This window comes from Trachypithecus francoisi, unplaced genomic scaffold (genome assembly GCF_009764315.1).
Source record: "Trachypithecus francoisi isolate TF-2019V2 unplaced genomic scaffold, Tfra_2.0 Lachesis_group17, whole genome shotgun sequence".
NCBI classification, from domain to species: Eukaryota; Metazoa; Chordata; class Mammalia; order Primates; family Cercopithecidae; genus Trachypithecus; species Trachypithecus francoisi.
In genome coordinates this window covers 107,314,326-107,338,388 of record NW_022681462.1, presented here as the reverse complement: position 1 = coordinate 107,338,388, position 24,063 = coordinate 107,314,326, and the positions used below count along the sequence as shown (strand labels likewise).

General features: G+C 45.8%; 1 protein-coding gene across 2 annotated transcripts in view; it reads left to right on the top strand.

Moving 5' to 3' along the window:
* The window catches only part of SNTG2 (syntrophin gamma 2), a 353,789-nt gene that overhangs the window by 282,851 nt on the left and 46,875 nt on the right, over positions 1–24,063 (top strand). For both annotated transcript variants that reach the window (XM_033176694.1, XM_033176695.1), the window contains one exon: positions 2,495–2,701. In XM_033176694.1, the coding sequence (XP_033032585.1) occupies positions 2,495–2,701 (207 nt within the window). The remainder of the gene's footprint in view (positions 1–2,494; positions 2,702–24,063) is intronic.

The following is a 24,063-nucleotide window of genomic DNA, read 5'->3' as shown; positions in this document are numbered from 1 at the left end:
TTTACGTATAACATGCAGAATATGTGTTAATTGACTGTTCATGTTACTAGTAAAGCTCCTGATCAACAATAGACTACTAGTAGCTAAGTTTTAGACGAGTCAAAAATTATGTGTGAATCTTCAACTGCGTGAGAGTTGGCGCCTCTAACTCCTGGATTGTTCAAGGCCCAACTGTCATGAGCCATTCAGTGGGGAATGTGCGTTCCCACATAAATATCTTCCAAAAGTTTTTCTTTATCAATTTTTTGACATTTAAGTTCAGTGGATAAAGAGATACGTTCTGCACCATAAGGTCAATGAGGAACATGGTGTTCTTGTTTTGTGACGTGTAACCCTATAGGTTCCAGGTATCCCAGCTGAAGGAGAGGATCCAGAGGGCCCCAGAATTAAAGTGCAGTTTCTGTACTCAAGGCTCATTTAGGGTTAGCAACGTATCCATACCACACCCATTCACGTACACACACATTCATGTGCACATACATTTCCACACGTACACATGTTCATGTGCGTGCACACACACATTCTCATGTGCACACATGCATGCACACATGTTCTCACATGACTGTACCACAAGGCATTTGGTGTCTGGATGATACACAGGGTTAAATGTGCAATGCTCTCCATGACCAGAGGATCATCCTGCAGAGCTATCTGAGGGGCCGGGAGAGCCAGGGCATCTCCCCAGAGAGGCCAGGAGGCCCACCTGAGACACACCAGTCATAGCTTTTTGCTCAAACCTGTGCCTAGAGTGCATGTGTCAGCATATTTGAAGTAAAACTATTTGGCCAACTGCTGAGTTCATGTGAATTTTGGGACTGGACCTTGAGCATAAGTGTGAGTGGGGAGTGTCCAGCTTAGCTGGTGAATGGAGATATCACACAAGTGAATGGAGATATCTCAGAATCATAATGGGAAGACCCAGCAGGTGGGCAGCTCCCCTTCCTTTCTGCTGCCATATGCAGGGCTGTGGGTAAACACCACATTCTCATTCAGGACTTTGGAAACCCCAGCCCAGGTGTCTCCCCTCGTTCCCTTCACTGGGGAGAGACTGGTGCAGCGAAATTGATGTTGGGGTGCAGCGTCCCAGGAAGGTGTCTGGTGGGGGTTCTTCAGGGTGGATCTGAAGGCCAGTAAATGAATGGGTGAGCTGAGAACTGAGATGGGTCCAGAGACAGACAGACAGAGACAGAGAGAGGGATAGAGAGAGACAGAGAAACAGACATAAAATAGAGATAACAGAAAGACAGAAATGGAGAGAGAGAAAGAGAGAGACACAAAGAGAGGTACAGACATAGAGAGAAATGGAGACAGAAAGAGAGAGACAGAGACAGAGACAGAGAGATGCCAGCCAGGTATTGAGTGTGCATTCACCACGCACCTCCATGCTGTCGACCTAGTAACTGTGACAACTGGGACCCCCAGTCTTTCTCTCCTGCCCTTGAGAAAATGAATCTCGAAGTGGGGTGCAACCTTGCAGATGGGGGAAAGAAGTGGGGAGCACCCCAGGCTGCTCCGTGCAGCACAGGCTGGCAGCATTGGAGTCGCCTTGGTGGTCACAAAGTAAAACCTGTGATTAATAGACGTGCTGCAAGTAACTCACATCTCCGGGTTAAATGATTGACCAGAAATGGAACAACAATTCCCTTTGTCAGGCCTTTGGGTTGCGGAATGAGCTCCTGGGTGGTCGGGTGCCTGGTCCTGCTTCAGAGACGTTCTGGGCACTCGTCCTTAATCTCAGGACAGTGAACCCGCGGGGAGAGGAGCAGCCAGTAATTCTGCAGAGACGCGGAGGCGCAGGGGACGCGCTTAGTTAGAGTGGTGGTGGTGGTGGTTCCACTGTTTTTTGGTTTTATGATGAACACAAGCATCAATGTCTCAAGACTTTCATTTTTATCTTTTTTTCTTTTTTTTTTGAGACAGGGTTTCCCTCTGTCACCCAGGCTGGAGTGCAGTGGTGTGATCTTGGCTTTCTGTAACCTCAGTCTTTTGGGCTCAAGCAGTCCTACTACCTCAGTCTCCCAAATAGCTAGAACTACAAGCGTGTGCTGCCACACCTGGCTAATTTGTTGTATTTTATTTATTCGTTTATTTTTGTAAAGACAAGGTCTTGCCATGTTGCCCAGGCTGGTCTCAGACTCCTGGGCTCAAGCAATCCAACCACCTCAGTCTCCCAAAGTGCTGGGATTACAGGCGTGAGCCGCCACACCCAGCCTCATCCTTCTCTTCACAGTAAAACAGAGAAGTGTGTGGTGACCAGTATTTTAAGGGAAACGCACTTACAGAGAATCAGGCATTTGACATAATTTATTTACAGATATTTGTCTGTGGACCAGCTGTGCGTGAGAGGCTCATTGCTCCAAATTTGCCTCCTTGTCTGCACCCAGGAGACCGTTTCCCAGATCACGCAGACGCTGCCTTCTCCCCTCGCCAGGGCCCTCAGCCCGGGAATGGCCTTCTAGTGCTGCACGTTTCCAATCCGTGCTCTGTTTTTCAGTTCTGGCTCACAGAGGACTGCGGGTTGCAAGCAAACCTGTATCTGGGTCTTCAAGATGTTGACTTTGAGGACCAGAGGCTCTATTGCTTCAGCGTCGCGGCCGGCCGTGGGAAGAGCCATGTTTTCAACGTGGAGCTTGGCAGCGAGCTGGCCGTGTGGGAAAAGTCCTTCCGAAGAGCCACGTTCATGGAAGTTCAGAGAACTGGGGTAAGTGAGCAACTCACACTCTTCTCACCTACACCTGCTCGGGTGTCTGAGACATAGCATTGCAGTATACGTAGTAATTTACTGGGGGAAAAGAGGAATCTTTAGAAGGTGGGAATTTTTCACCTGAGCCACTGTGTGGAAATGATCGTTCACACGGAGTCGTGCGCTCCGTGGATAACATGAGTGGTAGTGGAAGGTGAAAGGGAAGGGGAGGAGAGGATTTTGTGTCTGTGTCTCTACATTGAATGTGAGGAAAGTGGTGTATTCCTTTCCAGGCAGGGACTACACTGACATGGTGCTCAAATTCCTGATGAGTGATGACACTTTAGCCTGTGCTCCAGGAGACGGAACACCTACCTTACAAATGAGTATAATATGTCGTGCAGTTACTTGGATGTTTGTAATATTTTAAGGCACTTTAATGGTTCTTCCTCTCAAACTTAATGGTCCAAAGGTGCATATAAAATAGCTTGTATGTCTGAATTGCTTTTCTCTTCCTGACAACAGCAAATACATCAATCACAAATTTGAATGTATATCATGTGAAGGGATAAGGAAGAATGCATTATGATCCTCATTATCCTAAATAGTGGGGTGAGCCTTCAGGGAGGATGCACGCTGCAGGAATGAAGAGTGACAGGAACAGGAGATGAATGAGGCAGTGCATCACAGAGAAGCTCTGACTTCACTCCAAAGTCCAGGGCTCCCGCCTGGCTGAGTGCGGAGAATGCTGAGTGTGAACTTAGTAACTAAAGATGGCTACTTCGTTTAAATATACACATATATACATACTTTGAATGTGAAAATATTCTGTGTTATTTATCTTTCATTCAGCGTGTCAAAATGTATCAAGGCTCCTTGGCGTGCCATCACAGAGCACAAAGCATCCCTGTACTAATGCACACTGAGATCTGTTCGTTCACGGAATGAAGTCACACCCAGATGTTCATAGAAACCGATACCAACATTTATTCTCATTTATCACAGGCCACTGTGATTTTCCCCTCAAATTGGGCATCCTAAATTGGAATTATGGTTGATTCCTGATGCTTAAAATAACCTTTATATTTGAAGCATCCAATTCATTAACCATTATAGAACATTGTATACTGGATGGAAAATTACTCAACATAGGATCCCTCATCTCAGGGACTTGCTCAAATGTATAGTGGCATTTAACCACTTAGAAACCATCAGTACTGAAGGTTCAAGTCATTAAAAGGCAAAGTGAAAGAGCATTTCTGGGACAAGGTGAGCTTTCTGCTTGTTTTCTTTAGATGACAGCCGTAATCATTTTGCTTTCAATGTAAATACCAGAGAAGTAGAGAGAATTCTCCATTCGCATGTGTGTGCAGGGACTGCCTCACGCCCTCTAGTGCCCCAGGGCCTGTGCCTGGCTGAGCAGAGTCCCGGTGGCCATTCAGACTCATCTATGGGAAGGTGACAGGTTACGGGAGAAGATATCCTGAATAAGAGCAATCATAGAATTACAGCGTTGGAGGAAGGGTGAAAGGTTAGTAATCTCATCTAGTACCTAGATGTCGTGAAATGAATGTCTGAAGCATTCTAGAAGGTGAAAGTTTACTTAGGATTCCTAAAAAATAGAACTTCTTTATGAATAGTCCTTCCTTATGTTCAGTACTGTCCTTATTCCACTAAAGGGGGTGAAGGCTGGGCACGGTGGTTCATGCCTGTAATCCTAGCCCTTCAGGAGGCTGAGGCAAGAGGATCCCTTGAGCCTCAGAATTAGAGACCAGTCTGGGCAACCAAGCCCAAGAAACCTAGAAGCCCTGTCTCTCCAAAAAATAATAATAAAATATTAGCCAGGCATGGTAGCTCATGCCTGTAGTTCCAGCTGCTCAGGAGGCTGAGTGGGGAGGATCTCTTGAGTCCAAGAGTTCGAGGCTGCAGTGAGCTATGATGGCACCACTGCACTCCAGCCTGGGTCACGGAGTGAGACCCTGTCTCAAAAAAGAAGGTGTGGGGTAGGGTGGGAGTGGGGTCAGAGCTGGGGTTGGGCTTTAATAGTCAGGACATCTTTCCTAGAGGAAGTGGTTAGTGTCTTTTACAAACCATTGGTATCTTGCACAGGTGGAGAAGAGAAGGCATTCCCAATGGGGAGCATTGAAAAATTAGGCTAATGCTCGATTTGGCAGAGTGAAAGATCTAAGATTCGGGCTAGGATTCAGCAGGCAGCAGTGTGCCCAGGTGGATTTTAGAGGAAACGTTTTCAATAATCCAGGATTGAGATAATGAAGACTTTTCGTGGGGGATGGAGGCCATGGGGGTGGTAACAAGCGGGCACACCTGCAGAGACTGTAAGTGGGCATGGGCATCCATCCACGTTTCTGCAGGACTGGGTAGAGGGGGGCTGTCAGGGCTGTGATGGCCACTGTTGGGAAGAACTGCTGGGACCGTGTCATGCTGCCCATGACTGACTTGCTGGATCTTCACAGCTCAGCAAAGTGGATGCCCCCAAGAAGCCCGGAGGGGATGCTTCCTTGTGCAGGGTGGCAAGGTCATGCAGGACCTCTGAGGGCATTGGATTCCCAGTTTACCCCTCACTCAGGACCCCTATGTTAGGAATTCCCCCTGCAGGCATTTCTTGGGCTCCACCCCACATCGTGACCTGACTCCTATCAGATCTGCCCATGGTGTCCTGCAGAGGAAGGACAAAGCATTTCGAAATTAGTCAGATGGACCCGCTCACTCTTCGTGAATTAGAGAAAATAGTTCTCCAAAACTCCATTACATAAACTGTAAATTAAGTATTATAACTCATTGTGGAGTACGTATAAAATTATATCACATTTAGTAATATCTGTGAATGAATTAAGTCAAATGCCTAATACTCTATACTAGGCTGGATGCATTGTGTGTACATCATTTAACTTTTTTAATTTGTCTAAGATGCAGTTCTTTTCTTTTCCCTTTTATTTTACAAATGGTAAATGAAAGTTCAGAAGGGCTATGTGACTTTTTCAGTCACCTAGAGACTAAACCACAATGGCAGAATCTATGCAAGAGTTTAAGAACTGCTGTCTTGAGAGTCGCGTTCTTTCTGCTGAAACATTCAGCCTCGCATGTGACAGAGATGAAATGGTGTGAAGGTGCCTAGAACAGTCCCTGGCATATTTCAGACTCTGTAAATGTGTTCTTCTTGATTCAATAGCACTGATGGATTTCTTTTCTCCACCTTCTATCTCTGTTTCGCTTGTTTTGCTAGTTTTTTCTACTATTTCCTGACTTTGATTGTATTCCAACCCAGCTCACAATTGTAAGTCTCCAGAAGAATTACATATGTATAGTGTTGATCGCATTGATTTTTCTTTACTAATTGTAACACTTTTCCCGCATTGGTCAGCGTGTTCATTCCTTCCCTAAAAGGATTTCTGAAAGGAAAGCCCCGCACCCTTCACAAGCTCTGGATCTAAACTCATGACATTTCTTCACAGTCGTTTCTGAATGTGCCTATGTGAGGTCAGTACATTTTACAGAAAAGTTCTCCATCATCAGGGTAGTAGCTTGGTGCATGTCCTTGACGGCCTTAACAACATGGTTACTCTCTTACATAGTATCTACATTACAAATATTGTTCCAAGTTTTCCAGAATTCAGTGTCACACACATGTGTAAGAGAATAACAGCCCTTCCATGTTCCAACGTCCCCATCCCTGCCTCCCAAGCTGAGGTACAAATGCCAGTATCATGTTATATAATCTTCAAACTGTTTTCACACATATTCAAGTATTTTTTTCCTTTTTATTCAAAAGTCATCGCATATGCATGTTGTTCTGCAGTTTACAAGACTTTTGTACATTTTATGTCGATTTATCTAAATTTGTGTTTATACCAGCAATGCCCTGTTAGAATTTAAAATAAAAAATGTATATCTTTCCTAATAGCAACACAAAAACACAAAGTGTAAAATATCTATCAGAGAGGATGCCTTTGGCTACAAGTAAGAGAAAGTTCTTGACTCACCCAACCGTAAACAATACCGAATGTTGCTATTATTTTGCATAACAGGGTTTCCATACTCCACCTTGCTGAGCTTTGAGGTCTAGATTGTGCCTTGGCGTGGCTCCCCTTCCAGTCATAAGATGCCTACGGAAGCAACAAGCGTTCATGTCGGTGTTCAGGGGAGGCAGAAAATGGCCTGCATAACCCACTGAGGATGTCCCCGTCACCCTGGCTATGCCAGCCTAGGTCATGAGCCCATCAGACCAAAGTACTCGTCAAGGGAACGCCATTGGCTGATTCGTTTCCGGTCAAGGAAATGCTATTGGCTGATTGGCTCCTCGTCAAGGGAACGCCATTGGCTGATTCGTTTCCTGTCAAGGAAATGCTATTGGCTGATTGGCTCCTCATCAAGGGAACGCCATTGGCTGATTGGCTCCTCGTCAAGGGAACGCCATTGGCTGATTGGCTCCTCATCAAGGGAACGCCATTGGCTGATTGGCTTCTGCAAAGCAGCAGGCACTCTGGGGTCTGGAAATGAAGTCAGCATCCCCTACAGCAACGGTCCCAACCTTTATGGTACCAGGGACTGGATTTTGTGGATGACAGTTTTTCCACCAACAGGGTCGGGGGGATGGTTTGGGGATGATTCAAGCATGTTACATTTATTGTGCACTTTATTTCTATTATTATTACATTGCAATCTATAATGAAATAATTATACAACCCACCAAGCAGAATCAGTGAGGTCCCTGAGTTTGTTTTCCTGCAACTAGACGGTCCCATCTAGGGGGATGGGAGACAGTGAGAGATCCTCAGGCATTAGGTTCTCATAAGGAGTGTGCAACCCAGATCCCTCACAAGTGCAGTTCACAATAGTGTTCCTGCTCCTAGGAGAATCTAATACTTCTGCTCATCTGACAAGAGGCAGAGGTCAGGTGGTAATGCTCACTAACACACCTGCTGCTGTGAGGCCCAGTTCCTAACAGGCCATAGACTGGTACTGGTAAAAAAAAAAAAAAAAAAGTATTCTAGTAGAAAGGACATCCCAGGGAAGAGGTGTAGAAAGGACAGCCCAGGCAGCAGGTGTAGAAAGGACACCCCAGGGAAGAGGTGTAGAAAGGACACCCCAGGCAGCAGGTGCAGAACTGGTGGACAACAGTGTCTCCTGCGGTACGTGAACAAAAAGTAATCAATAGGAAACTGCCAGAAGGATGCAGAAGATGACCTGAATACATGGAGATTTGCTGTATTCCCATAAACTAGTAGAATGTGTCATCATGGATCCAATGGCTAAAATAGAGTTTTATGTTTCAATTTCGACAGAGCTCCCAGGTGTTTCTCTTGTTCCTTCAGTGTTTCATTAAGAAAATGCATAGATGCACTGCTCAGTGACCCTGTTGGACATGGACCAGCACGCAGCAGAGACTCGGACAGGAAAGGCTGGTCTGACAGTGGTGATCATGCCTGGCTGCACGTTTGAATCAGGGGAACCCACTCCCAGGCATGCTGGCTGGGTCAGGATGTGGACGCCAGTGTGTAGCCGGGCTTGGGAGCCCTGCTTTAAAGCAGTGTAGAACCTTCCCAAGGACTCATGGCTGGACAAAACATCATAGCCTCAGAACCTTCTCACGACCAGATAAGTTTTCCTCCATGCCTTATTTTCTGAGAGGATAAGAAAGGACTCAGGCCTAGTACGTGTTTCTTTTTGATTGCTGAGTGTCCAGAGGTAAACTAGGACCTACTAGACTATTGAGACTTTAGCCCTAAGTGGGAAGAAATGAGGCTGAGAATGAGGCTGGAGGCTCAGCAAGGCAGTCAGTCTTTTTAAACCATTGTCTCATGTCTCATCAGGAAGGCCCTCTCATGCTTTTAAGTGCCGATTTGATGACATAACTGGATTCAAAGGGAATTAACTAGGAAAGAAACCAAGCACCGGTCCACTTCCACCCACCTCCGTCATGTCTCCTGATTGTTACTGTGGATTAGGGTTGGTTTATAGTACACTCAGAGGCATCACCATCCCGATGGCAAAGTGCCTATAGGGCCATTTTCACTGGTCCCACATAAAATAGAAATGGGATAAATCTCTAGCCAGCATCATGTACAGGGAGGGCAACCGTTGTCTGTGAAGGTTTACCTTCCTCCCCCCAGCACAGTAGCATGTGTGGAAGAGATCCGCTGGACCTCAGCACTGCGTGTGGATCCTTCATCCCGGGCCCACCCCCACATGAGAATTGTGTAAAGGTTTTTCCCACACTGCATCAGGGAGATGTGTTGGGCATTTTTCCTTTACACAGACTGGCCCTGCTTCCACACCGAGTGACATGCAGGGGCTGTCTGACAATCTGTACAGGGCGACATGCAGGGGCCGTCTGATGGACAGTCTGCATGGGGTGACATGCAGGGGCCGTCTGGGGGACAGTCCGCATGGGGTGACATGCAGGGGCCGTCTGGGGGACAGTCTGCACGGGGTGACATGCAGGGGCTGTCTGACGGACACTCCACATGGGGTGACATGTAGGGGCCATCTGATGGACAGTCCACATGAGGTGACATGCAGGGGCCATCTGATGGACAGTCCACATGGGGTGACATGCAGGGGCCGTCTGACGGACACTCCACACGGGGTGACATGCAGGGGCTGTCTGGGGGACAATCTGCACGGGGTGACATGCAGGGGCTGTCTGACGGACACTCCACACGGGGTGACATGCAGGGGCCGTCTGACGGACAGTCCGCACGGGGTGACATGCAGGGGCCGTCTGGGGGACAGTCTGTACGGGGTGACATGCAGGGGCTGTCTGGGGGACAGTCTGTACGGGGTGACATGCAGGGGCCGTCTGACGGACAGTCCGCACGGGGTGACATGCAGGGGCTGTCTGACGGACACTCCACACGGGGTGACATGCAGGGGCCGTCTGACGGACAAGTGAGAGACTGACCCCAGTCTCTGCTTCCCTCAAACACCCTGTTTTTCTTTGTTAATGGTACCAGAGCTCCTCTTGGATAGAAATGTCCCCATCAGGAAAATAGGCACATTTGTAAAGATGTAGTTTAAGTCTGTCTTGAAGCCAGGCTGTTCTCAAGCCTCAGATTATCTCAGCCCAGGAATCAGAAGACACACCCCGTGTCAGTATGAGAGAAAGGAGGGGGGTTCCAGGGCAGCAGCTCCTGCCTTAATCTGTTCCTTCCTTGCCAGAGGCACCTCTGTGTCACTCCAGAGACCAGAGAGCAAACCTAAGTCCAGAAATGGAGCAGGAGGGAAAGACGGATCCGTTAGAGAGAAGCTCCAACCACAGGAGCTGTGTGGAAGGAGGACGGCCTGGTGTGCAGCCGTGAGGTCCCGTCCCCCGAGGCGGACAGGCAGGGGCGTGCTGGTCAGGCTTCTGCAGAGGAAAATCCACGGAGCACCATGCCTGACCGGCCCCGCTAACAGGAGAGCCGCTGCGCAGTGCTGGTGACAGTGCGCATCTGTATAGCACACACAGACCTAGGGAAACTTCAGAAACGTCATCTCATGAAACTGTCTCGCAAAGGAGAAAGCTGAATTTGGTGGGAACGTTTACCATCTTTATTCATGGAATCAGCGCTTTCCTTAGATGAAGCATTTCAGAATTCAACCTGAGGAATAGAAATCACGGGGCTTCCAAGTTTGAAGGAAAATTAAACACAGCACACACTCAGTGTGTATTAAAAAGTGTTGCTTCTGGTAAACCAGTGGGATGGGCACTGGGTCCAGCAGTGGGTCCCCTCCCAGCCTCGCCACCCCTGGCTCCCCTGTGTGCACTGCTGGCCTCAGTCCGGCCGTCCATACCGCTGACCCCTCCCTGTGCCCGGTGCCCGGCTGGCTCCTGCTGGCCCAGGACCACCCGCCCTGCACGAAACCCGCTCCTCTGAGCACACCCAGCTTTGTGGCCGTCTTCCCGCTTCAGGTACTGGTTTCTTCACACAATCTCCGTGCTTCACCTGTTTCTGTAACATGAGCACCACAGAGAGACTCTTAATAACGAGCCCGTCAGCACGTGTGCATGGGGTCATCTTCACCAGACACGTGCACAGCACCAGCCGCAGGGCCTTGGCCTGTGTGTGGCTTTATTCCCCATTGTCTGGGTGGATGGGCTCCCTTCTGCTTCTCCATGGACTGATGGCAAACATGGAAACCAGGAGCCTAGTTCATCCACCCTGAAACCCAGAGAGGCGAAGGGGACTTCCCAAGACCACACAGCCGCTTGGACGCAGTGCCGGGACGGGAGCCTGCGTTTCCTCACCATCTGCCTTCCTAACTGCCCTTTGGTCTTCCATTTACTGCACCACCTGCCTTAAACTCTGCTGTCCCCACCAGCCCTATAATTTAATAGTGATAAAATAAGGAAGGCCTTCATTAGGCAGGTGACCTACACCAGTCTTGGAAGTTGCCCTGCTGCTTCTGTGGCTTTATTATGAGCAATGATTTCCTGACAAGAAACAAAACAATTGGGAAGGATGCTCTCTCAGTGCCTCTTGGCATTGTCGTAAAATGTCAGGCACACACAGGAGGGTCCCACAGTGGTCGAACCAGGCAGCGGCTGGGATTTTGTGTCTGCGGCCGTGGTTCCCAGGTGTTGCATCCTTGCCTGAGTCTCCGGGATCAGTCTGGGTGATGAGGTTTCCACTACACTGCCCTCACCTGCAGCTGTCCTTCCTTTCCCACGTCCACCTGCTTGCCGGGCCTGGGACAGCGGATCTGTATGGATACTTGGGAATGTTGGTGTTGGGACTGAGATGGGGTCTCTTTAACCCAGGTCTTTTCTGTTGCCCGAATTTTTCAAAGATGCAAATTAATTATTTCAGGTACTTTCTAAGCCTTATCCATTGTAATGAAGAAGGAGTACAAAGGAAAGAAAGAAAGATATAAACGTAGTGGTCTGTGGTGGATATTCTGAATGGGCTGAGGAAACTTACAAGGTTGTAAACTGTTATCATACCAGATATTACATCAAGGGTGCAACCTTCATGTTTAAGCATTTTAACTTCACAAAATGTCTTAACTTACATGGTAGTAACACATATGAGTGTGTTCTGCTACAGTTAGCAAACCATCTTTGCACATGTTCACAATGTCGGGGTGGCAGGAGCCTGGTTCCTGAGCAGCATCCCTGTTACCCAAGCTGGGGCTTGGGTCCTGTGGGCTGGGCCTGAGGTCCACAGGAAGACGCCAAGCTTCAAGTCCTACAGCCCTGACCTGAGGTTCACAGGAAGATGCCGGGGCTCTGGTCCTGCGGGCTGGGCCTGAGGTCCACAGGAAGACACCAGAACTCGAGTCCTGCAGCCCTGGCCTGAGGTCCACAGGAAGATGCCAGGGCTCTGGTCCTGTGCCCTGGGCCACGCAGCCCCAAAGTGTGGTGATGGGTCTTGGACATAAGTATTTTCGTTCTAAGTTTTCCATTTTTTTCTTTCTTTTCTTTTTTATGTCCCATCAATACATGCTACATGGTACTGTAGGGAATTTTGATATTTTAGTCATAATTTTTAGGTAAACTGAGGTTCAGAAATGTAGCCACTAAAGCTGGGATAATGGAGCTAGTTATTTGGCCAGGACACGCGCTGAACTCAATTTGACCAGATTAAGCAGCAACACGCAGCAATCCCATCTGCCGTCCGCAGAACACCCTCAGAACAGACCAATGAATGTGCGTTCTAGCTGTTGGTTTCACCGGTTTCTTAACCTGGAATAGCTACGACTCTAGATTTTAAAAAGAACTTTAAAAGATGCCATCATAGCTCTCAGGAAAATGCAAAATGAACACGTGCTCAAAGTTTTTATTTTGCTTCTTTATTAATGAAGAAAGCAGTGGGGCGTTTAAGCAGTCCAAAGAGCATATGAGAAACTTACTGTCCATGTGCAACTGAATAAAGGTCTATTAGGGTATGATCACTGACTTAGATAGAAAACTCACTCCTTAAAATCCAACAGGCTCATAAACTGGCGTCTCTGAGTTTATGCCACCAGATAGAAACTACAAGCATTAACTACCAGTTGATGTTTGCCTCTGTTGAGCTGAAACTTACCCAGTCCACAGAAACTCAGGGTCTGAGCTGCTCTCACTGAACACCAATCTTCTCTTCTGCCTGTTTCCAAGTTTTGGAAATTTTTCTCATAATTTCTCCTTTTTGTGTATAAAGATTCTCCAGAGACTGTTCTTGTTCACACACAGGTTAATATTCTGGCATTAGTTGCTGCTTGGTGTGATGTGCAACAGAATTTTAAGCAAATCAAGGTGGTTCCGTGATTCATTAATGCCTTTACCACCCCTACCGTACCATCAAGACAAGCACAGCCAAAAACAGCTGCTGTGTATGGCAGACGTGCAAAGGTAACTCAGTGGAGAAGGGAAAGCCTTCTGAGCAAATTGTGCTGGAATAATTGGATGCCCATATTAAAAAAAAAAAACTTTGATTTATTATATACATAAATATCACATATAAAGTATAAACTCAATGAATATAGAACTAAGTGCAAAACTATGAAACTTTTAGAAAAGTAAACAGAGTAAAGTCTTTGTGTCCTCCAGTTATGCAAATATTTCTCAGAGACAAAACTAGAAGCACAAGTCATGAAAGAAAATTGGTAATTTAGACTTGAAATTAAAAGCATCTATTATTTGAAAAACACTGCTAAGATAATGAAGAGAAGATATGAAAACTGGGAGAAAATATTTGCAAGGCATGTAACTGATAAAGGACTTCTATCTATAATGTATAAAAGGATCTCAAAGCTCAATGACAAGAAAAAAAATAAGAAATTTGGGAAAAGGCTTGAATAAACACTTCAAAAAAGATTTCTAGATGGCAAATAGGTATGTTAAAATATGCTCAAAATCATTAGCATGTAGGGAAGTGCAAATTAAAACAGTGAAATCTCACAGCACACATACTAGAATGAGTAAATTTTAAAAGAGTGATGATGCCAAGTGTTGGTGGAGAAGGGAAGGAACTGGAAGTCTCATTCACTGTTGGTGGCTGTGGAAAATGGCACACCCAACTTGACAGTGTCTTAAATGTAAAGACAAACTCACCATAAGATCCAGAAAGTTTCTCGTTACCCTGGTGTATGCAAAACTGCTCATAACAACTTCATTTGTAAACACCAATAATTAAAAACAACCCAAATGGTCACTGACATAGGAATCAATCAAAAACGTGTGTATCTATATAAAGGAATGGAATTCATCAACAGAAAGAATGAGCTACTGGCACAGGCAATGATGTGGAAGACTCCCAAAGCAACAAGAGTTCATTCTGTCTAATTTCCAGAGCAATCGTTTCATTTTAATGAGGTCTACTTCATTGAGTTTTTCTTTTATGGATTGTGTTTTTGGTGTCACATCTAAGAACTCACCATTCTGCCCTCGATCAGGATGATTCTGCCTGGATTTTCTTCTAAGAACTCACCATTCTGCCCTCGATCAGGATGATTCTGCCTGGATTTTGTTCTGAGAATTCACCATTCTGCCCTCGATCAGGATGATTCTGCCTGGATTTTGTTCTGAGAACTCACCATTCTGCCCTCGATCAGGATGATTCTGCCTGGATTTTGATCTAGGAGCATGACCATTGCACATTCACATTTGTCACTGGTGTGTGTGCCAAGGTAGATGGAAGGGGGATCCGCCTGGCTGGTGGACCCCTGCACAAAGGCTCAGTGGGAGAGTCTTAGTTTATTTAGTGTTGCTGTAACAGAATAGCTGAGGCTAGGTAATTTATAAAGGAAAAAGGGCTTATTTAGCTCATAGTTCTGCAGGCTGGGAAGTTCAAGGGCAAGGCACTGGCTTCTGGCCAGGGCTTTTCTGCTGAGTCTTCACATGCAGTAGATCAAAGAGGAAGCCGACATGTGCAAAGGAGCCAAATAGGAATTGTGTCCTGGCTTTACGACAGCCTATCCTTGTAAAAACTAATTCACTCCTGAAAAAAACTCGTCCAGTCTCCTGAGAGGGAGAACTCTCTCACTACCTGGAGAATGGCATCAAACCACCCACCAGGGTGGAGCCATCATGACCCAAACGCCCTGCATTAGTCCCTACTTGTGAAAGGCTCACCTCCCAACATCCTTACCTTGGCAACTACAAACTCCACTTGGTTTATTGTGCTTTGCTTTGTTAAGCTCTGCAGATACTCTTTTTATTATTTATTTTTAATTGATGATTTAAGGCAACCCTGCAGTAAGCAAATCTATCACTGCCATTTTTCCAGGAGCATGTGCTCTGTTATGTCTCCATGTCTCTGTCACATTGTGGGAATTCTTGCAGTATTTCCAATGTTTTCCTTATTACTGTATCTGTCACTGTGATCTGTGATCAGTTTTTGTTGTTACTGTTGTAATTGGTTTCAGGCACCACCAATCTTGCTCATATAACATGACAAACTTAATCAGTCACTGCTATGTATGTTCTGATTGCTTCACTGACCAGTCGTTTCCCCATCTCTCTTCTTCTCCTTGGGCCTCCTCAGTCCACGAGGCACAACAATATTGAAATTAGGCCAGTTAACAACCCTGGAATGGCCTTGAAGTATTCAAGTGAAAGGAAGAGTCACATGTCTCTCACTTTAAATCAAAAGCTGGAAATGGTTAAGCTTTGTGAGGAACGCATGTCAAAAGCCAGGACAGGTCAAAACCTTCTTGTGCCAAACAGCCAAATTGTGAATGTAAAGGAAAAGCTCTTGAAGGAAATTAAGAGTGCTACTCCAGTGAACTCATGAATAACAAGAAAGCAAAACAGCCATACTGCTGCTGTGAAGAAAGTTCTGAACAAGCTCAACGTGCTGAACAACGAACCACCCACAATACTCCTTTAAGCCAAAGCCTAATCCAGAACAAGACCCTAGCTCTCTTCAATTCTATGAAGGCTTAGAGAAGGGAGGAAGCTGCAGAAGAAAAACTGGAAGCTAGCAGAGGTGGATTCATGAAGTTTAAGGAAAGAATCTGTGTCCAGAGCATGAAAGTGCAAAGTGAAGCAGAAAGTGCTGACGAAGAAGCTGCAGCAAGTTCTCCAGAAGATCCAGCTAACAACACTGATAAAGGAGGCGACACTAAACAATAGATTTTCCGTGTAGATGAGACAGCATTCTATTGGAAGAAGATGCCATCTAGGACTTTCAGAGCTGGACAAACGTCATTGCCTGACTTCAAAGCACCAAAGGACAGGCTGACTCTCTTATTAGGGGCCAATGGATATGGAGACTTTAAGTTGAGGCCAAGGTTCATTCACCATTCCGGAAAGCCTAGAGCCCTAAAGGATGATGCTAAATCTACTCTGCCTGTGCTCTAGAAACAAAACCACAAAGCCTAGATGGCAGCACATTTGTTGACAGCATGGTTTAGTAAATATTTTAAACCCACTGTTGAGACCTACTGCTCAGAAAAAAAGATTCCTTTCAAAATATTGCTACTCATTAACAATGCAATTGGTCACTCAGGAGCTCTTGTGGAGATATCCAAGATTAATGTTGTTTTCATGCCTGATAACACAACATCCACTCTACAGGGCACAAGTCAAGGAGTAATTTTGACTTTTGAGTTTTATTGTTTAAGAAATATATCTCATAAGGTTATAGCTGCCATGGATAGTGAACCCTCTGATGAACAAGTAAATTGAAAACCTTCTGGAAAAGATTCATCAGCCTAGATTTCATTAGAAACACTTGTGACTCATCGGAGGATGTCAGAGTATCAATATTAGCAGGAGTTTGGAAGAAGTTGATTCCAAATGTCATGGATGACTGAGGGATTCAAGACTTCAGTGGAGGAAGTCACTGCACATGTGATAGGAATAGCAAGAGGACAGGAATAAAAGTGAAGCCTGAAGATGACTGAATTGCTGCAATCTCAGGATAAACTTAGGACAGATGAGGAGTTACTCTTATGGATAAGCAAAGAAAATGGTTTCTTGAGATGGAATCTACTCCTGGTAAAGATGATATTAACATTGCTGAAATGACAACAAAACATTTAGAATATTCCATAAACTTAGCTGCTAAAGTAGCAGCAAGGTTTGAGAGAATTGGCTTCAATTTTGAAAGAAGTTCAGCCCTGGGGAAAGTTCTATCAAACAACATCACATGCTGCAGAGAAACCTTTCATGAAAAGAAGAGTAAATCGATGAGGCAAACTTCGTTGTTGTCTTATTTTAAGAAATTGCCACAGCCACTACAACCTTCAGCAACCACCATCTGCATCGGTCGGCAGCCATCAACATCCAGGCAAGGTCCTCTCTCCGCTATAAAAGGAAGACTCACTGAAGGCTCAGATGACCACTAGGTTATTTTAACAATAAAGTGTGTTTAAATTAGGGTTTGTATATTGCTTTGTAGACATAACGCTTTGCACACTTTACAGTATAATATAAGCGTAACTTTTATATGCACCCAGAAGCCAAAAAATTAGTAAGACTTGCTTTATTGTGACATTTGCTATATTGCAGTGGTCTAGAACCAAACCTGGGATATCTCTGAAGTCAGCCTGTGAATTTCAATGAGTTTTGGTTGGGACAAACCGTAGCAGGGAGTCAAGCTTTTCCACGTGATGCCAGGGAAGAGGCAGCTGGTGGCACGCAAACCAGGCACCTACAAGAGGTTTTCGTGCAGGGCTATGCAGGGGAGGAGGGAAGGCAGCCCGGTGGCTTCTCAGAGGGCGGCAAGGGCACGGCCTCACAGACAAGCTCGACGGAGATCCCGCCGGAAGTGTCCGGCACCACTCCAGGGTCTCCACGTCAGTGGGGGTTCCATCCCCACTGGAAAGCGGGGGAAGATAATGCTTCTCTGGTTTTCCAATGAGTAACATTCTCTCCCATACTTCGTGCTGAGTATTAACTTCACCACATTACTAAAACGGTGATTATTTCATTTGTCAAATGTCATCAGTTAATCAGTAAAATTTTCAGATAACTGGGACATCTCTTTCAGTTCCAGGCAAATCTGGAACGACTTTTTGGTGACTAAGTTTCACAATATCATATGCACTTCACCTGCTTAATCACAGTGCACAAGTAACCTCATTTTGGGGCAACTCAACTAAGTAACTGGCCATGTCAGTTAATGCAAAGTATTGTTGTTTACACAGGGCACCAGGTGCTAGTGAGGTATGTTGTTACCTGACCATGTCAGTTACTGCACTGCGTTGCTGTTCGTGGATGGTATGAGGCACTAGTGAGATATGTTGTTATCTGACCATGTCAGTTATTGTACCAGATTGCTGTTTATGGAGGGTAGGAAGTACTAATGAGGTATGTTGTTACCTGACCATGTCAGTTACTGTACAATGTTGCTGTTTATGGAGGGCACCAGGTGCTAGTGAGGTATGTTGTTACCTGACCATCTGCTAGGTTCAGTTTTAGATTCCTTACTCATCCTACAAGCATTAATTCTGTTTTTCTTGCTGCTTCCTGTAGTAGGCCTCCCCCCAAACTTCATGGCCATTTCTAGTGTAGTGGCAGCCAAGAAAACAAACACTAATGCTTCTTTCTCTTCTTTCAAAACCAAGAGCAAAGAAAACCCAAGTGAAGATGTCATCCCCTTTATGTAAGTGTGACATACAGCAGCCTCCCTTCGATTCCATTTTGCTTTCTGAGGTTTCAGTGACCCGTGGCCAGATGTGGTCCAAAGACATTAAATGAAAAGTTCCATAAATGAATAATTCCTAAGTTTTAAATTGCACATCTTCTGAGTACTGTGCTGAATCTGTGCCATCCTGCTGCGTGTACAAATCACCCCTCTGTCCGTGCACGGATCACCCCTCTGTCGGTGCGCGGATCACCCCTCCGTTGGTGAGAGGATCACCCCTCTGTCGGTGCGCGGATCACCCCTCTGTCCATGTGCAGATCACCCTTCTGTCCATGTGCAGATCACCCCTCTGTCGGTGCGCGGATCACCCCTCTGTCAATGCATCCAGGCTGCACACCACCCATTAGTCACTTAGCGTCCATCTCGGTGATCAGATCGACTCTTACAGCGTTGCAGTGCTTGTATTGAGGTCACTCTTATCGGATGTAGTCATGTCACATGAGGGTGACTGAGGTGCAAGAGATGCTGGTATACAGTAATAATTGCTTTATTATTAGTTTTTGTTACTAACCTCTTACTGCACCTAATTCACAAGTTCAACTTTGTTGCAGGTATGTATGTACGTAGGAAGAAACATAGTATACAGCATAGATAGGGTTCCTTACCTCCATGCTTTCAGCCATTCCTTAAAGGTCTCGGAATGTAACCTTCCTAGAAGAGCAGGGGCTCCTGTACAGGAATTAAGCTTTCGTGTGTTCGTGTGTGGGCTGTGTGGTCATTCTGAAGCCTTTTGCTTATATCATTTCTCATGTGGTTTGTGCTGTTTTTTGTAACCAGAAAGGTTTTCTTTCATTGTATCTGCACAGCATCTCTGATGTGCTGCGTGCTTTTTGCGACGTTTTCAGATGGGAAGCTGGTAGGGGTAGGTGCTTTTCTCCAGCGGTCAGTCAGGTGTCCACCTAGCCCAGGGCGACCCTCTCACTGCACTGGCAGCTGGAGTACAGGGTTCCAGGACTGCTATTTCTGGGCATTGCAGATAGCATCCAGCAGTGATGCGAAATCTTTTCTGAGCACCGTAGCTAGATTCATTGTATATGAGACAGACAGATGCACGTGCTGCCTTTTTTAAATTCATAAGTGGCTGGGAAGATAGTTTTGAATAAGTCACTGAACCTTCCTAAGAATTCGTGTACAAAACAAGATTATTTTGTCTTTGCATATTATTATAAAATTTAATTAATTGATGTTTATAAAGCACTTCACATGGAAATATGCAAAACATAATTTTCTTACATGCTTAAATTAATTTTATAGATAAATTTTCAAAAAATCTTTCTTGAATTATTTAACAAACCACTATTATTAATGAGATTTTGAAATATGATATAGAATAATACTACAAATGTATTTTTGTTTCTCCTGAAAAAAATAAATCAAGAGAACCTAAGAGAAAGTCAGGTGAAATACTGAATAACATTGGATTATAACAGATTTATGGGGTCATTAAAAGATAACTATTTGTTACCAGAACCTCCAGTTTAGTTACTCAATTAAGTTTTAGATTATCTTCATTATGTACACGAACCTTATTGCAGTTGTAATTCACCTCATCACTTTCAGAGCTGGTTTGGCAGCCAGCTTTATTTTAAGTTAAAACCGCGAATATAATTGTGTGGCTTCTGTCAATGACTCTTAAATGTTTTATTTTCCTTAAATACACAGCAGTTGCACAAATGGTCTGGGAAGGGACTGGCCTTGGTGGGACCCCTTGATTCCTCTTGAGCTTCTGCAGCCCCTCTCAGGAGAAGCACAAGGTCAGAGGCTCCTGGGACTCCTCACCATTTTGGAGCTTCATCCAAATTTATGTTAAATTTCAGCTTTTCCTTAAAATTGTTACTCATTTGCTTAAATCCTCTCCGTAGTGTATTCTTAACCACTGAAGCAAATTACGAATTTCAGTAAATTCACAAGTGACCTCATATTAAAGTTATTCCATGCATTCATTTAAAAACTTTCTGAAAGTATCTAACGGATGCCAATTTTTCGACTGCTAGTGCTTTGCTTTTATTAAGTGTGTTGTGTAATTATAGAAACTTTGTATAAAGTTTGTCAAATCTGATAACTACTAGTTTGCATATTCAAACTCAGATATTCACAAGTGAAGTTATACCCTGCTGCTGTGCACATGGACACGTAGAGAGGTAAAGTTATGCTCTGCGGCTGTGCCTGTGTACACGTAGAGAGGTAGAGTTACGCTCTGGGCTGTGCCTGTGGACGCGTAGAGAGGTAGAGTTACGCTCTGGGCTGTGCCTGTGGACGCGTAGAGAGGTAGAGTTACGCTCTGGGCTGTGCCTGTGGACGCGTAGAGAGGTAGAGTTACGCTCTGCGGCTGTGCCTGTGGACATGTAGAGAGGTAAAGTTGCCACTGCACCCCCATCCGTGTCTCCTCAAGCCTGTGAAGAGGTGGATAGGCTCACGGCTGAGCCTCGTGACCTTGCTGCCATTCTAGCATTGTTTCTATAGGAAAATCTCCTGACTGGGAATCTGGCTTGCACGTAGACATCCAGCCTCACAGCCTGCTTGGAGCTGTCAGTCTTGCATTATCAAAACCGTAATAAATACTAATATCATATGGTTGTGTTTTTAAACGTGTGCCCGCCTTACTTACTGGCTTTGGTGTGACTATAATAATGTCCTTCCCGTGGCTCTTTTTCCAGACGCCGGGGAAGCCAATGGCACTTGTAGGGGAGTAGTTTACATGCACCGCCGAGTTACTCCAAATATAAAAGCCCATTTTCATTCGATACTAGGAGCACAATATAAATTCTATATCTACCATTGTCTTGTGAGCCCTTTAGATGAAGTTAATGTCTTCCTTTTGGAATTTATTTTGCATTCATTATTCATACACTTACCTAAACTCTTTCAGCTGAAAACATTGTTGATCAAAGAAATGCTACTGCATGCTTTGGAAGTCAGAAATGCACCCAACACATTTAGAAGGCCCAGCTTCAAGCTGGGCTGAATGGCATCTGTGCTGGATGCTTTTTAATCATAATCCCCAAAATTGCACCAAACGGGAATCCAGAGGCTGTACCTGCAAAGTCCTACCAAGCATCACTCACAATAACGCTGCCTCCCCCGCTAGCGCGTCCCTCCAGGAACTCCCCCCGCCCCCACGTCAGTGAGCTGGGCGCTCTCCAAGGCCAGGTTCAGTCCCTGCCTCGTGACTTTCTTTCATGACTGATACAATCGACCACTTCAAAGTAGAGCGCTGGCATTTCCTGATCCCAGCACGTCGGCCTGTGAAAGACAGATGAGCTCCCTTTGCTCACGCAGATGCCGTTTACTGCAGAGATGCTGCACATCTGTTTTCTAAATTAAGGTTAAAAATAGTCAAAAGGCAGAAAATACAGACATCAAGACAGAAGTGGCCACGGAAGGTCGGTAGCTAAACTCAGAGGATCCCGGTCTCTGGATTTCCAGTCTTCCAGGCACCGCCCACACCTAGAAGGAAAATCCCTTCTCCAGGACTCGCAGAGCCTGGCTGCAGCCATGGACAAAGCCACCGTGGCCTGCTCCTTCCGGGAAAGGCAGGTGGTCTGTGGTCTCCTGCTCACTGCTGCTGCCCACACCCTAACTCCTCAGCCACACCCCTGCACCGGGCTGGTGGTCACACTCCAAAGTCTCCGCTCACCAGTCTTCCGGGCCTGACCCTGCTGGGCCTGTGCACACCCAGACCCCTGCTGATGGGGCTGCTTGGGGCCGGGGTGCCCACCCCTTTGCCTCCCTTTGGCCAACATGGAGGCTCCTTAGCCCCGTGGCCCTTGCGCTCATTGGCATTGACAGTTCCTCGGCCGTAAGGTGTCTCTTGTCCGCTGTCCAGTTACAAATTAGTCTTCAGAGCTGCTGTGCACCTGCAGGGCATCCAGAGCTGCCTGGATAGGGCCCACCAACCCTCCTTCCCAGACCTGCCAGGCTTGTCTGAGGACCGACTGTGCCCAGGACACCGTTCACCCTGTCTGTCTCTGCGGCTTTCTGTCCCCCACCCTGTGCCCCAGCCTGGATGCCCTCTCCTCGCCACAGCCTGTGTGTGGCCCTGGCTTTTCTGTGTCTTCCACAGTTCTCTGTGGACCTCCCTGTCGCATGGGGCGTCGTCAGGACCATCACGCAGCAGGCACGCCCGGTCATTCGTATCCTGTTCCTGCAGAAGCTCAGTGACTGTGGAGGCCGCGTTTCCTGAATTAAAGCGAGTCTTGGGCCTGGATAACTATTTGGTGAATACACAGTTCAAGAGCCCTCTGTCTTCTTTACCCATCGGGATATAAAATAGAGCTGCTGAGAGAAACAGGCCTAGAACATTGGCGCTGCGCTCTGGCTGGGAATTTTGTTTGACAGCTTTAAACGGAGTACCTCACGGTACATATTTGAAAGCCTCTGCGGTGAGCCACCGACCTGCCGTTGTGAAGAATGATGCTGAGTATTGCTCTTGGTGCCTGTGAGCTCCTGTGACTCTCCCCCAGAAAGATGCTGGAGTAGGGAGCGGGCTGCAGCTGGCGGTTTATTTCTCTAAAGCCATTATGGCTTAATTTAATTAGATTGGAACTAAGAGTGCTGGTGGTAATGTTTCTATTTCTGCTCCCTCATTTATTTCAGGGCTAATCTAATCCTTCAGTTAACACCCCCATCCTGGGAAGAGCAAATTAGCTTTTATTAATTGTTCACATTGTAACGTTCCCTCTCTCTCCAACTTTTAGCTGCTCTGATTCTGACGGGTGCTGATAGGAAGGCGGCAGCCAACTGAACCTGGCAAAGTGTGAGAACCCCAAGCCCAGCATTTTTTCTGGGATGCCAGCTCGGTGATGGCACGGAGACTCTCTCTTGTTTTTCTTTGGAACCCCAGAGTCTCCAACGTATCACAGTCAGGCACCCCTCAAAAAACTTACAAAACCACCTGAAAAGAGAAGACATTTCTTACCATCTATTTCCCTGTGATGTAGACTCCAAACCAGCTGTGTTTTCAGTTGGTGTATGGGGCCCTAGAAAAGCATGTCATGTTTTCTCTGAGTAAGGCAAGATGAAATTGGCCTTACCTTTTAAAATTTCACTTAAACATATGTTTATACAAAACAAGTAGAAAATTGAAGCTGATGTCAACTAAATCACCAATTGTAAATACTGGAACCATATTATGTTTCTAAAATAGACGTTTGTGTTTATAACTAAAATATTCAGTTTTGCTTATTAATCATAAACTCAAACATTTATTGCACATTGTGTGTCAAGTTGTAGGAAACCTTGTACTTACTGTTTTAGTCAGGGTTCTCTACAGGGACAGAATTAGTAGGATATTATATATATATATCTCATATTAGTTTTATAACTCTATATAAACATAAATATATAACTATGATATATATGTATATATGGGAGTTCATTAAGTATTACCAACTCACACGATCACAGGATCCCACAGCAGGCCATCTGCACGCTGAGGAGCAAGGAAGCCAGTCTGAGTCCCAAAGCTGAAGAACATGAAGTCCGACGTTTGAGGGCAGGAAGCATCCAGCGTGGGAGAAAGATGTGGGCTGGGAGGCTAGGCCAGTCTACACGTTTCACATTTTTCTGCCTGCTTTATATTCTAGCTGTGCTGGCAGCTGATTAGATGGTGCTCACCCAGAATAAGGGCGGGTCTACCTTTCCCAGCCCACTGACTCAGATGTTCATCTCCTTTACCAACACCCTCATAGCAACATTCAGGATCAATATTTTGCATCCTTCAATCCAATCAAGTTGACACTCAGTATTAACCATCATAAGTCCACCCCTTGTCGACTTGAACCCATACACATCTCCTGAGATTAT